At 46.1% G+C, this 15,682-nt stretch overlaps 1 protein-coding gene and 1 long non-coding RNA gene across 4 annotated transcripts in view; one reads left to right on the top strand and one right to left on the bottom strand.

Moving 5' to 3' along the window:
- Positions 1-14,107, bottom strand: part of LOC119433931 (epidermal growth factor receptor kinase substrate 8) — a 57,159-nt gene extending 43,052 nt beyond the window's left edge. For 2 of the 3 annotated variants that reach the window (XM_049658627.1, XM_037701222.1), the window contains exons 1-3: positions 13,470-14,106; positions 5,111-5,183; positions 2,799-2,887 (exon numbers count right to left, since the gene is read on the bottom strand). In XM_049658627.1, coding sequence (XP_049514584.1) covers positions 2,799-2,887; positions 5,111-5,172 — 151 coding nt within the window. In that variant the 5' untranslated portion in view covers positions 5,173-5,183; positions 13,470-14,106. Of the gene's footprint in view, positions 1-2,798; positions 2,888-5,110; positions 5,184-13,469 lie in introns of all 3 variants that reach the window. The other variant, XM_049658628.1, reaches the window with a different exon arrangement.
- LOC125941437 (uncharacterized) overlaps positions 1-15,682 on the top strand; it is a 95,340-nt gene that overhangs the window by 11,302 nt on the left and 68,356 nt on the right. The window contains exon 2 of the long non-coding RNA XR_007464289.1: positions 9,779-9,887. This is a non-coding gene — a long non-coding RNA (uncharacterized LOC125941437). The remainder of the gene's footprint in view (positions 1-9,778; positions 9,888-15,682) is intronic.

Here is a 15,682-nt window from a genome sequence, read left to right as displayed (position 1 = left end):
ACCCAGCCTGTCACCATTCTCTTGCGTTTCTCTGGCATCTCTCTCAGATTCCAACCTTGTCAAGACTGTGTCAAGAAATTGTTAAGAAAGGAGCTACAGTCAGGTTTGCTAGTGTGTAGTCTTTGGTGAGTTGGATCTCCTATGTACAGAGCAGAAACACACACAATGGCATGTGCGTGTGCCATACTTTCCTTGTGCCTCCACCCTTTGTGCGCTTTACGTAGAAGACTCCTATATAGATGCTACCGCAGGTTAAAAGAAACACTGTGTTGAGGAGGAATAGAAAAAAGTAAACGTTGAGCTCTTTACATCTTCGTCATTATTATTACACCTTTTTCAGAAATTTATTTGCGAATATATTCACTATAATGCATCACCCTTATCCTGGTGTAATTCTCAGAACCACTACACTGAAGGAACCACTACACTGAAGCATAGAAGTAATGGCCGCTTTTCAACCTCAAGATATAATTTTACGAAATAGTTAGCCTCCTCAAAAGCTGTGCACCATTTGGCTCCAGTGTAATGAAAAATCATGCCTTCGGGGGTGTGAGAATACCGATTTTAGAAACCATGTCAAATATGAATGAGACTGTCACCAAAATGAGTAAGCATTTATTAGTGATACCACTGAATTGAATACGAATCAAATAGTTTTGAAATAACGCTGGCTGAAGCCCGCCACTCAATTCCCGAAGGTGGTGAGCTGCCTGCATGCTGCCAATCTTCAAAATGTCACAGGTTCAGATTCATCAGTCAGATATGCTTATTTGAAACCCACTCATTCATCCTCTCGATTTCCGTGGGGATTATTCCAAAGCTATTTGAGAAAACATATGAGCTTTCAAACAGCAGATACGCAATTTAAAGACCTAGCTAAATAGCACCACTTCGATTAAAGGATTGAATGGAATGGCAGGATATTCAAGTTGCTATTTCAAAATTTATGAATTTCACATATCTCTTGCATACCTTGCAAGTGTGGTCATTTACTGGCAACTAAGCGCCGTTGAATTACTTGCTATCATTTCATTCAGGTTTCAGTCTGCCCATCCTTATGTGTTACTAATTAGCGCCTGCAAATATGAACAGCAGATAACTGCTACCAGGTGTGAATGGATTGATACGCCGCTCCAACAGGCTAGTTATGTCATCTGTGTCGAGGTGTACATGAAGGCTAGGCAAACATTTCTTTCAGAAAAGTTCACTAGGAAGCACAAGAAACGAATGCATCTATGAAAGAGAAGCGCAAATGATGAGTACACAATGAAACTTAGATACCACACTTTCCAATGACAAGTGATGGCTCAAAATTTTGGGAATTAGTATCCAAGCAATGTAATCATGTTATCTATGCATACCAACTATACATAATTCTGATGGCTAAAGTTGCTGCAGTATGCTTGTTCTCGATTGACTTAGTCAGCTGATTTGGCAATCAGTTATGGGAATGGGACCTGAGTAGCCTGTGACAGCTACTGATAGACTCATACATGGTTAAGGCCCCTGACAATGCTGCAATGCAAATTAAGTAGTGCATCATTTTTAACTGTCCGGAAGTTAAATTCTAATGACCATGCGCTTTCAACTGAACCAAAAAGAAAGCAGAGATGTTTATGTCAGCACATCCAGAGCCAACAAATGTAGATAAACAAGCTTGAGCCCATGGTTATTACATTGTTGGTAAAAGATAAAGGTTTATAATCATAACATGGAAGCAAGTGCGCACAGCATGTTTGTGAGTAAATCACTGTCAATGCCCGTAGTATTCACATTATGGTACTGCCAATATTGAAATCCATTTGCTTAACTCGGCTATCCACAGTAATCAGGGCCATGGTACCACGGCAGTTGAGTGGTGGACAAATTTTATTTGTAATATGCCAGCTCTGCACTGTGCTGCCATTCATGGTGGGACATTACAGCAAACAAACAAGTAATTGTTCCTGATACTGCAGATACTGAAGCTACAAATTAAACATTGAAGGATACTAAACATTTTAAGTAGGTTGAACATCAGATGAGATGCAACATCTCAATGAGCTGTTCTTTCACTGAAACAGGGTCACGCTATAGAATAAATTTATCTATCAGTCTTGTACCAGCTGTGAATTATGATACCAACCAACTGAACAGAACCATGTATCTAACAAAAAATTTTAAATGACGAATACTGCGATGACTCAATTCGGACTATAGATGGAAGTGAAAGCCAGCATACTAAATATGTACATTATGAAATCTCATAACCTATCATTGCCATTTTGACTGAGCTGATTATGCTGCCATCAGCGGCTAGTCCATCAAAAACATGATCATGCACCATTCTTTATTAGTCACCTTCCGGTCACACTGATACTGCACAGTAATGGCATCCTAAACTAAATGGGTGCAAACTGCAAACAGCTATTTATGATTTTCAAACTCTCTTCTTTTATGAGCCAATGCATTTAAAACGGTGAAGTTATAACAGACATTCCACGTTTTGTTTTAACCACACCCAACTTCCAGCAGATAGCACTAATGATAAAGGCATTGCATTAAGCAGATGAAAGCCAGATTAGGCTCTCTCTATGCACAGAGCATACACAATTGGCGCAGGATAGGATAATTGAGAGCTATAGGATAGGTGTTCGTCCGGCGATAGATTTATTTATCTTGCAGTTAGCAAGGCTGTGGTGATGATGAATAGTGATGATATTAAAGTCGTGACATGCGTCTGCTGAGACATTCAGCAAGGCAACCAAGAAGCACACAAAGCCATCAAATTGCAATAAGAGAGCCACTGCAATGCTCACCGGAGCTGTAGCCATTGGAGTAAGCCGACCTTGAGCTCCTCATGTCTAGGTCTGCTCGGTCCTTGTGTACCAAATAGGGGTCGTAATCACTGCAAGCACAACAACACCACATCGGTTGCCGTCAAACACCCCTCGTCGAAATCCAGAAGCCAGCAGGAGTGCACTGGCTCAAAGGCACAGCGCCCATCAGGCGTCGACGAGAGCACAGCACAAAACGCCCCTGCGCAGAGGCTGGACTAGGTGCTTATCTCTGCCACATACCTAAAGATAACTCTCTCAATCTCGGGAACGCTTGCAGCGCTCCATGCAACTCTACACATTCAACACACATGTTATCAGCCCCGGAGCAATGTCAACTGATTACCCGGCCTCTTCAAGTGACCGGCGACACTGGTGCAAAGATAGCTATGGGTGGAGTCAATGAAAAAGTGATGGTGAAAGAAAGCCTAAATAAACCTGAAATGCCTTCGGGTAGATAGAAACCCCTAATCACACCCCGCTCCCACTTAAGCATCGAGGCTATACAATGCGACTCTGCAATAGGGTTCCATATCACTCTTAGTGGACATTCTGCGAAGTAGTGTCTGGCTGATTACGAAGTTGCAGAGCTGCCAGTTTGTGACATTAGATCAACATCAGAGTAAAAAATGAGGCGCACAAGCATTTTGTATTACTATAAATAGGTGCAGTATTTTGAACCACATTCTTTATCTGCTTTTAATGACAGAAATGTCAATAATAAAACAAGATGTAAGATTTCCAAAATGAGTCACTATATATTATTTGCTCCAAGCTTCTTTTACCATTAGCGTTAGTTTATACCAGGATAATGTGTGGAAAAATGGTCGCTAGTCTGATGCCGGCTATCAGAACATGACTGGCTGCCAAGGCCACATTGCGCAGTTTTTCATGTCCCATACGTGTTACAGCTGATGATCTTGTGCACCATGTAGTAAACATCTTATAGTTTTTTAGTTTCATCTTGCAGTTAATTTAACTTTTCTGTCCTTGCTTGTTTTTATTTATTAATTTATTATTATTTTCACCTATGCCATTTTGTAGTTGTGTGTGTCTTGTTAAGCTTCAGTCCGGCTGCCACCAGGTCTGACAATTTGAAAAACTAAGTCACGTAAGGAAGAAAAAAGAAAGAGCATTTCATTGAAGGTGTGCTGCTCAAATCCTTCTCTGAGCATAGCATGCGACTGCAAGAAAATGGCTGCGACACTATGGCCAATAAATAAAGTCTGATGTGATATCTACTTCAAGTACACTATGCTGTTTTGTACTAGCAGAAAAACCCACAATAGACTTCCATAAATGCAAATTCATTCATTAGTAAAGGCAGACCACTGACCAATGCCAAAAATACGACACTAACACTAATCTGCACAGATCCCTGGTTCACCATAGATCAGTTACCATAGACCAGCATAACTTTTCAAATGTGTACACAACAAATCAGGCAGTTACATGACGTTTTCAAATGTGTACACAACAAATCAGGCAGTTACATGACGAGACATAAGCTTGCCAGCTGATAAAACAATGGGTTTAGACTCTTTAACCTGATGCTAATGCAGGAAAGGGCTGTCATTTATACTTTACATGCCGTAAAGTTATAATAAAGTCTAAATTAAAAAGTCTCTCAAGTGAAATCCTTAAGCGTCACTCAAAACAGTGACAGCTGGACTGACATTGATAAAACAACGCTATAAACTTAAGCTCCATAGATGGCGACCTTGGGCAACATGGCAAAGCTACTACTTTCCTGTTCCCACTATAATACTGCTATGACCTCTGACTTCTACAATGACATATTTCTTTTGGCCCCATACGCTCTCCACAACGGCTGTAGCAGTTGCCCTAACACTTATCGCTGTATGGCCTACCAGCGCTGAACCTTCATGGGCCAACAACAGTGTTGTAATGCACAGCCTATTGAGCGGAAGAAACAGTGTTTAATTTAGTAGGACATGCTAGAATTTTGCAGTGCTAAATTGACCACTCATTTTAAGGAACACATGTCAAGCACCTGACTTGACTGGGCACCTGCAGGCAAGAACTTTGGAGCACACAGGCTCCTTGCAATGTACATGGCCAGAATTAGGTTTGGCTGCACACATAGAGCTAAAGCAAGCATTGATACAGGAGCGCGCCTGTTATCAGTCAGGATGCCATGTCATTTTCATTGTATCCCCCTACTGGAGGCAGTCAGAACTTTTTTGTAAGAATTTTAGAACCGCAGCGCCTCCAGGTCATCGCTGGTTCCCCGTTATTCGAGGCTGTAATACAAATGTAAGGGCATCACTCACCTGCTCACAGAATGCCTGTCCTCCCAACTGTCCACTTTCATCACCCCTGGCATGGCTGCCATTCAATTGGCATCTGCAACAGACGACAAAAAAAAAAAAAAAAAAAGCACAGGGAATCGTTTAACAGCTCCACATCAACAGCTCCACATCAATAGTCTACAACAACATCTAAAACAACAGTACAGTTTCCATACAAGCTAGTTGGCGCAAATAGACTGCTTTGGCCAGTATATTTTAAAAGGGACACTAAAGGCAAACATTTAGTCTGGCTAAAGTGTGAAAATAGCCTCCTGGGAGTCTGTTCACGTTTGCCATATACAAGAGGTAGGCGACTTGGCTTTTTCAGAAAATTAAAATTGAAGGCCACATCTATCTCCCCTACAATTTAAACCACCAGAGAATTAAGGGAGTAGTGTGCATGTCATCCATGTGTCAGAGCAGTCTCAGGGATCCTGCATTACTTCAACAATCTTGAATGCTCCTTCAGGCTTTGCTGCCTTGGGCACTGGGCCCAATGGTGGCAAGTCACTGGGTCGCACAGAGCGGGCAGTGCACAGTCATCAATAATGCTGACAAAATAATGTGAGTAGTGACTTCTGCAGAAATAATCCAGTAAGACTGGTAACACTACTTTTTCTTTCGTGTTCACGTGCAATGTAGTTTGCTTGCTATACCTTTAGGACTGCTCCTGAAAATCGTTACCAGGACGCTGCGTGCTTGCAGGAGCTAATTCTGTGTTTCCCGAGTGGCGGCACAATGAATCTCGCACACTTAATGGATTTTCTTGTGTGTTGTTTCAGTTTAACTTGACCTAATTTTTGCCAGCAACGTCCCTTTAAATGAAGGCAATAAAAGAACTTTGGCCTGCTGACTCAGCAACTTACTGTGCACGAGTACTGAAAGAAACATAGCTAGCATGGTTTGTATTGTATGTAGCAACCTATTGGCCTGGTAGGGGTAGGTAAGAGCTTTGTAATGCTGATGCCTCATCCATCTTTGCGTTATCTAAATTACCATAGATTACACAGATAACCAAGCTCGGCTTTGGCAAAACATTTTCTTGTTATGCACTGTTGCTTGCACCACTAAAATGATTATATATAGTACATCCACATGACAACAAAGTATGAATAGAACCACTGTTGGTTTTTAATGTCTAATATTGGTTTCAGGCCCATCTTGCAAGTTTGAACTTGCATGAACACTGCAGAAACCAAGCTTTCAACCACCAGGACGCAAGCCAATGAAACACTTTTGCATATGAAGCACATTTATTTGCACTTCTGCATGCTTGAACCTCTCACCTATGGCAAAACAAATGCCCTATGTATTGTCAATGCGTAAACTTTCAAGAAACTGTGCCTTGCGCTTTTGTAGATGTGCTTCAATATCAAAACATGGCTCTTCCTTTTTGTTTGCAATGCAATAGCTGAAGCACGAACATGGTGTCACATTGCAGTGAAGTTGGTTAGAGAAATAGAATGGAGATGTTTTCAATTCCTGGTGGCTGTGTGGATGAATGGCCTTCGCTGAAACCAATTAATCACAAGTTCTTTCAGCCCATTAAGACGCTTGACCATAGCCTGAAAAATTCACTCTCTTTACTTTGTGCATGAACCAGGTTTCATTTGGCTTCAACTTTTGTGAGCTGCAATCATTTCTTTTCCACTGAATCAGTATTGCATGTATGAATTTGGTACCCAAGAAAGTAATAGCTTCATAATTCTTGCAGTGAAGCTGTCAGCCTATTAAAACAATGCGCTAGTAGCATGTAAGAGACCTTAGCCTTGAAGCCTTATTCTTTTTTATTTTTTTATCACTAACACAATTGCCCTTTCTATATATAGTAGTGTACACTCAACACGCACACTTTGCTGCAGTGACGTGTCCTGCCAGTCTTCCCTGTAACTATAGTGAACACACTGCACCACAAGGCACCAGCAAAACAATCTGTCTGTACAATAGCAAAAAAGCCATTGGCCTCAACAAGCCAACAAATATAGTTAGTCTTTGTTGTGCAGTGGGTGTTTTTACACTACATTTAGGCAGCAGTTTCCTAGAAATAGCACGCCGATCTAGTGCGGAAGGCAACGCACCCCAAGATTTTCGTTGCTTCCAACATTTCCTGCGTGCAATTGGTTTGCACAAATAACTCATTCCGACAGCTTCGAGTGAACTGCTGCAGAAAGTGGAGTTGTCGAGGTGAACCTCAGCAGTTGGTTGTAATGGCCATATGCCTGTCACACTGGTTATATAGTGGACTTGGCGAGCACTATACGGGATCCTCAGGATGGAAAACAGACAGAGGGAAAGAGGGGGAGGGAAGCTGACAACACAGAAAAATGGGGTTGAACGCCACGCCTCAATAAGCGCTCCCCCTCCTGCACACAAACCGCGGTCACTGTTTAAATGTCAACAAACGGCTCCAACGTGCCCTGCCTATCAATCAGCGCCTAGGCCCTGACAGGCGCCGCGCTCCCTTTCACAAAGATATCGAGTTTCTCGTTTTTATTTTTCTTGCTGAGCACCAATATGGCGTCGAGGACAGAAAACACACACACACACACACACACACACACACACACACACACACACACACACACACACACACACACACACACACACACACACACACACACACACACACACACACACACACACACACACACACACACACACACACGCTTGCGTCCTCCCCCCTCCCCCTTTTTTTTATCTCTCTCGAGCAGACGGACAAGGTCGGCCTGCTGAAACAACGCGTAATGATTTCGTCTGCTTTTCAACGTCGCGGAAACAACAAGGACTTGTCTGTTTGCTGTTTACTTGTTCGATTCTTTATTTCCTCCCCGACCACAAACACGCCACATCGCGTGTATTTGCGCTCTGACACGGACCAAACGGGCTCGCAGAGCGGCGTTATAATAACGGTCCCACGCGCGTATATTTTCCATCGCGAGGACTCGAGCGGTGAAGCTGTCAGTCCCACGGACTTTCAGGGCACATTTTCGGTTTCGTGATCGGACGTGGTGCGAGTGCGCAAGGAATGTTGCAATTAAAGCCAAGCCAAGCTCGAAGCGCCCTCCATTCCGGTTTTGATTAACTAGAGCGACCGTTACCCACAGCGTGCGCTGCGCCAATTCCGCTAACAAGCTGTTCGCGACTGAGACACGTTCGAGAAATTTCGAAGGAGACGACGGCGGGGCGCTCAAGCTTTCCCATACGGCCTTGCCCGCACGTATCGAGAGCGAGCGTACGCAGTTTGGGGCACGGCGGCCCCGAGATTATGACAAGCTAATACTCCTTAAAAGGAGTAAAGCGAAACTGCTCCCAAAGCGATTTTGCGCTTCCAAAGACCCAAACTCCATTAGAGTTTTGATTCCCTCAAGTCGTGGGAATCAAAATTGTTAAAATTCTGACCAGAAGTAAGGTCAGATAAGCTCGCGAGCTATCGGAAGCCCTTTTTATCATTCAGAGAGGCGACACCTACGTCAGCACATCAGTCTCCCTGCGTACCAATGAATTCAGATTATTATTAAACAAAATGTGATAATATAGTTATATAACGTGATAACTAGTTTTATACCCCGCACCTCCACCAAAATGTCACGGGTATAAAACTATTTACAAGATGTATTTACACGAGATGCATCAACAGCAGCTGAGAATACAGAGAGGCTGTTGCCACTTCGTCGTCTTCACCGTCGTTGACATTGTCTGCTTTTCTCACCGTAACAATATGCAGTCTTTTTTGCTCACTTTTATCTGTTTTTGCGTGTATAGGTTTTTTTTTTCCTGCAGTCATAAATGCGCGTGCGCTCAGTGCTTTCATTCTTGATTGACGTAACGTGTGTGTTTCAATAACCATAGTAGGAGTCAGCGTTTGTGCAGTCTTTCTGTATCTTCGTCAAAAAACAAAACAAAAAAGTAGTGCTGGATTACTTTTTTTCAAGAAAAAGAAATTATGCATCACCAGTATGTTGCAGATTTTATAGACATCACTCGCCAAAAAGCGCAAGGCCGAGTCCACGGGCCGGGTGTCGCATAACCTCCTAAGACCGCTTGTACAATATATTGCACCATTGCCTTCTACATTTTTTTTTTTTTTAGAAATTCCTCGCAAGTGACTACGCAAAATGTTAATTCTGGTTATAACGTACGGTCTATGTGTAACTGTAAAGAAGTGGTTTACGCATACTCTTGTCATCCGCTTTCGAGGAATCTGACAATTGATCTTTTAAACCTCTGTATCGTCCCAGACGGCCGAAAGCAAACTTGAGGTGAGTTTCGAAATCACTGAGATTGCGTGAAAATACCGGGCGCGGCAGCAACTTGGCAATGTCCTGCACGTAGTTCCATCTTCATCTCTGCGGTTAAGCAACAAAATGCAGCTTTACCGTGTCAAACATAAGGAGACGTTCACCTACATGCAGACGCAGTTTTTGGCATTAAACGTGGTATCTAAAAAAAAAAAAATTTTTTTTTCAAGTTCATAACGTAACAGCAGACAATAAAAACCACCTTACAGAGCGATGATATCCCATAGTTGTGTTCGGGTCTCAGGAGGGTATGTATACATGTATAGCCTTTATATTGAAATGCTGCCTACATAAGTTTTCGCGGTGGTGGCTCTCTCTTTTCTGCAATGTTCTTCGCATCTTCCTTACGCAGGGTCCTTCGCTCTCGACGAGCAAGCGGCGTGGCTGCAGTCGGGTTCCGCTCAAGCGAAGAGTCGCTGCCGACGACGACGCGCCGAGTTCATTCGTCGGGACCTGCCGCGGTAAGAAATGTGGAAAAGGCGGTGCAAACACGTACGGAAATCCTACGAGTCCCGAATCGAAGCACTCGGTTCGCGTCTCGGGTGGAAGCAACCGGCCTTATCGCGACCAACTGACCACCAGAGGTGCGCTAAAAAGGAACTGCCTCGCAGCGGCCCAAGAGAAAGAACTTGGGGCGGGGGCCGAGATAACGGTCCTTGTCGGGCTGACCCGTTTCCATCCCTGTGCGCGTACGGAGTTGCTTGCGAATTAGCCTGGCTGCCGTATTCGCATACACCTTTGTTTGCCGACGAAGCAGCGCCGCCCGACCCACCTGAGTAGACGACCAATGCTCTCGAGCAGACGACACGAGAGCGCAAACAGACGAACGTTACGGCGGTTTCGTCCGGGTTGTTCCTGTTTCTGGGGTGTTCAAACGCCTCACATCGGGTCGCACGGGAGTTTCTCGGCGGGTTTGGAGGTGTGTAGTCTCTGCTCAATTCCCGCGTATGTATGCGGTCACCAAAAGTAGCACACCAAAGAGCTGCCAAAGGCAACAACAGGGGCGAAATCAATACAACAAAATAGCGCGATTCGAACACCTAAGGCGACTGACGTGCACAGAGAAACTGAAAAATTAAGCTGAGCGGCATTAGTAAATTTTCTAAAGACAATACCAGAAAAAGCCACTCAAGGCCACGGTAAGCTTGAAGCTCCCGCTTCATCTCGTCGTGACGTCATTAATTTTGATGGTTTCAGCTCGTGCCTACTTAATCCTTTTTCGGTGAAAATGGGACTGCACTGTATCCTAAAAAGCCAGGGGATGAACTTAGCAAATTTTAAGAACTTTTAACGACCCACAAGCCATGACTGCCAAAATACGAGAAAATATTTTGAAATTCCTGACGAAATACCGGCGCTGGTGTTTCGGCGTGAAATTCAAGGTGGAAGTTTGGCATATACCGCGAAGTAAACGAAAACAGTGTTTTCAAAGAATACTTTTTCGTTCTGAACTGATATAGTGTTTTGCTTTAGTGTCGTCACTTTAAGCCGCCACTGTGAGAAGGCGTTCTGTTAAGAAGAAAAAGCGAATCGAACATGCTTTTACAACTCAAGGAAGATCATCATCATCATCAACTCAAGGAAGAGTAGATGGAACATAAATGTTTTGAGTAATTCTAGCCCACTGTAGTTTTGAGGCAACAACAACAACAACATAAAGGTGACTCATGAGACGTAATCGTGGCTCGTATGTAAGCCGTGTGCGTGTGTTTATCGAGTTCCGCGGCCCACCAGATGCACTTACTCTCTCAAGGTGCCGCGGTGGGCGGCGGAGATAGCGTGTAATAGTGCTGAGAAGCTTCGCCTTATCTCAGAGTTCCAGCAATCGTTTCTTGCTGTAAAGGTCAGAAATGAGTAGCAGCTATGTAAGTACGTCGATGCCTAAGGAATGCATCCTTGTGCACGATCTCTGACGTGAGTGAGTGCGAACATCGCCAGGATCAAGTTATGGAAATTAATACATTTTCTTCAGAAAGCAGTACTGCTTCACAGGCGAAGTTTAACAAAACATTTACCAGAGATAAACAGACGACGTCGGGGTTTTCGGCAACGTTTTCCTACAGCGCACGCGGTAGCCATGTTTTGCCGCGTTCACTGCCCTATTCAAGGTTCGCGTTACTGAAAGGTAAAATCGCACGTCTCGTAATTTCTTCGAGGAAAACAATAAAATGAACGTATCTCTGCTTCCCACGGCTCTAGGGCAGATATCTTCACGTATGAAGGAATACCGCTTAACCTGCGCAGTCGTGTCGAGTGTTTTAGAGGCGTTCTTGGGGCGCGCTCATACCAGGAAACATTTGTGCCACCGATACTTTTGGCCACGGTACAAGAATGCAGCCTCGTTTGCTCTTCGGCGCTAGTCGCCGTGCCTCGCAGACGATACCGGTCGCCCGGCTGACGTTGCGGAGGCGTAGGAGATGTGTCAATCGACAGCTGTGACGTTCATTCGTCTTTCCACGCTCAGTTTGCCTCAGCAGCCGTGAAACTTCAGCGATGAAGTTTTAAGCGATACGAACAGCCAACTTCATTCAGTTGCCAGCGCACAGTTTGTGTTGTCTGCTCCACTACAACGTGCGCCGTCTGCTAGGGCGTGTGTGTATGTGTCGTCTCCTCAGTGGGCGCACGACGCAAACGGTATGCACTGCACGCCTGCTGCAAGGAAGCGAACCAATTGTTCAGTGTGCGCCCACAAGCGGTGCTAGGCCGAATAAAGAAACGACGCGTGAGAATTCCTCCGGCTGCATGGTTACAGCGGAAAACGCGGAAGTGTCACAGACGGTAGAAAACGCGATTGTTCAAGGCGGCGTCAGCGGGAATCGGCAGTCGTGACACCTTTCCTTTCTTCTCGGCTCAAATGTGTGTCAGCTTAGGCAGCACCAGTGATCGATGGGAGAGGCGGAATCTAGCTGAACGAGCCGAAATAGCTTGACAACAGTTGAAGCGCATTGCACGATTTTTTTTTTTTTTCGTTTCCCTAACCATAATACCCAGCTTATTGCAACTTTTTCAAAGGCGATCTAAGCACAAGCTCTCGCGATAGGACGACTCCATCTCGCACAGGCCAACCGCGAAGCAAACGACCAAGGCGCCAACCAATCAGAAATGCCCTGCGATTCTGGGGCCGCGGATTCGCAAATCCATTCGTACGCAAGAAACTGTTCGTAAGAGTGACCGCCGACCAAACGTTAATAGCGACCGGGTTCGAGGCAAAAGCGCCGTCCAACAAGAAACGGGCGTCTAGGCAACGACGACTGTCTCGCCCACGTACTGCAACCACCACGTCCTACCTGGTTTTATCGAGCCCAGCAGATGAAAAGGCGACGCGATCCGGGGCGCCTCTTTTCTTACCGAGGTGCGAAATCCAAGCCCGGTGAAGGCTTGGGGGTTCGGTTTTCGCAGGGCTTCGATATCAGTGCTGTCGCGAGGCGGGCACACACACACGCAGAGGAAAGGTATGTCAGACGGGGAAAAGGAAGGGACACGTTTCCCCAAAAGCCGCGTCGGCGCGCGATCTGAACAAAATGCCAGATAGAAGCATAAAAAATAAAACACGAGAAAAGGTGGCGGAAGCATAGAAGGCGGGCGCGCCGCCCCCACCAGCCAGTCCGCTAGCAACGAACGAGCTTCGCGATCGTAGGCACACTACGCCGACGGGTTGGCGGTCCCCCCCTCCCTCCATACATGGCAGAGGCAGCTCGTGTGGGGGGCGCACGTTCCAAAACGAACGAGCGCAGCAGCTACGGCGAGACGTGGCCCATTCGCGAAGGCGCATTCGTGCAGCTTTCACCGAGAGAGAAATCAGGACAGATCGCCGCTCGACGTCAGGCCAGCTTCGGGGGGCCCGTTCGCGATCGAGAAAAAATGACCGCTCGTACGGTCTACGGTGCGTGCGCGTCGCACACGGCTCCTAACCTGCGGCGTCACCCGACGCCGCGGGCTTCAGAACAAACGCAACAAGAACTCCGAGACGAGTGCCGCCAAGTCAAGCGCGTCCACTACACGGATGAACGCTGTTTCTGAACGCGCCTTGCGAACCAACCCACCTGTGGTGCGTCGCTTGCCTAGAGCCAGCCTAGGCCGGGAATTCTTCGGGCGATGATAGCACACAATGTCGGCTCGCCGCCGGACAGGTGCATCGGTGGACGAAGGCGACGACGTTTCGGCGCACTAGAACGGGGCTGATCGGCGTGTGGTACTCCTTTTTTGCTGGCCGGTGGAAACGTTCACCAGGTGTTGCCAGCGATGACAAACTGCGGCGCGGTCAGAGGGAGCCCAGAGAAAAAAAAGAAAGAAAACGCCACAGCAGCACGCACACACGGAAACTGGCCCGCGCCGAACGCAGAGCCCCGTTGCGATGTCGGACAGACGCAATCCGCTCGACGAGGTCGACTCGGGCCGATGTGAGGGGTAGCGAAGCCGACTTTCCCGCAGCAGCAGTTGCAAGTCCAATTCGACGACCAAGTTGTCGCTGCGCTGAGCCTTCAGCGGACACGAGAAAACTTTTTAGCAATTACGCAGCGGCATCGGCTGCTGCATTTTCGCGACGGGCGACGCCGCGCTCCGGAGCATCGGTATGCAGGCAGGTACGCGTAGAACGAGAAGCAGCGAAAGAAACAAATAACAAAAAAAGGAAACGCGCCAACACCGACGCGCGCTCGCCTAGCGCGCTCACGCACACACAAAAACGCACGCACCCCTCCACAAAGCCGAAAAGGAGGAGGCGGCGCGGCAGGCAGCGGCCCCTGCTGGCGGAAGTTGCGGACTGCCGTCACGAGACCAACCCCAGTGTTTCCAGAGGCACAGCCGCGTTCTCGCCAGAAGCAGCCGCCGGTCTTGGACGCAAGCGCGTCTGCTTCTGCGAGTGAATATACTCATGCCAGTTGCGTAACTCCAGCACAAAAAAGTGATCAACTGTTACCTTACCTCGATATACTGACGTGTGCGCCACCTACAAGAAGGAAAAAGAAAAGCTACCTCACAGTGTTTATATTCAGCAAATCACGGCATTACTAGCTCCCTTTTTGCTACATAGATGGCGCAACGAATTGTCAGCGTACATTTTCTTGTATGTATTTGGGGCGTCATTTCTGGCGTTGTATTTGGGGGAAGCGTTCCAACTAAATTCGATTACTGAGATGTCTAAGCCGGGCTCTCCGCATCGAGGCTTGACCCCAATACTGGTTCCAAATCTGGAACTACGCGCTGCTCAGCAGCAGCAACGAACTGTGCTCGATTCATTATTTAGCGTTTTCCCTCTCTCTTACAACTCTCCCGTCTGCGTGCCACCCCTTACTCTGTAATGTTTTCTTTATACTTCGCCAGAAATCGCGCGTAATAGAACTACCCTTTCCCGCCTATCAATATTTGTTCCCTTTCTTCGAAGGTACGGAGTGTGCAATTAAACACTTAACCTTCTTCGCAGACGATGTTATATAGATAAAATAACGAAGAAGTCGGCCAGACTGCGCGTTTTTCGGGGTCGATGTCGTCTGGTCGCGCAGCGACCTCGTCGTCTGCCAATCGGTCATTTAATTTTTGTCTTTTCTTTATCTTATCATCATCAATGTTCGGTGCTTAGACGTCGCGCTTATGTGCAGCAACGCGTCAAATGAGGCGCATACTTTGCTTGGGGCAGAATGTGCCGACTTGAGCAAAGATTTCATTCGTGGATTTTTTTTTTTTTTTTTTTTTTTTTTGGGGGGGGGGGGGGATTCGAGCCACTTGCTTGGTGGAATGCTGCAGGGCGAGCACCTTTCGAGGAGATTTTACTTTAGGTATGTTGTTGACATGTATTTTGTCTGCTGTTTTAAACCTCTTTTGGTAACCGTACGTTCTTATATATTACGTAACATTGTGTAACAAAAAATTGACAGCACTGAAAGCTTGAAAAGTCGCAACCAGAATCACAGACGGTTCGTCGCCGCACTCACAAATGAACAAGTTCAGTTGGTGAGTCTTGCTTGCCATAGGCTGGCCGCTTTCGCCACTGCGATTGGTTGTCATCTATAGCGTGGGAACTTTTGCGAATGTGGACCATGGCGTCTACAGTGCGTACCGTGAACATTGAAGATGTCGCCTGGATAGGCACCTATTTGTTTTCTAAAGGCCTTGATAAGCATTCTACGCTGCCTTTTTACCGTCGCGTACATTTGAAAGAACTCAGCTCTCCCCTAGTCTCATTACTTAACCAATGTTTTGCGAACGAATTAACGCAGACAAAAGCACGCATGTTTGAGCTTGTAATTGCTTTGCGCTT

The sequence above is a fragment of the Dermacentor silvarum genome, chromosome 11 (assembly GCF_013339745.2).
Source record: "Dermacentor silvarum isolate Dsil-2018 chromosome 11, BIME_Dsil_1.4, whole genome shotgun sequence".
NCBI classification, from domain to species: domain Eukaryota; kingdom Metazoa; phylum Arthropoda; class Arachnida; order Ixodida; family Ixodidae; genus Dermacentor; species Dermacentor silvarum.
This window is presented reverse-complemented; position numbering and strand designations above follow the sequence as displayed.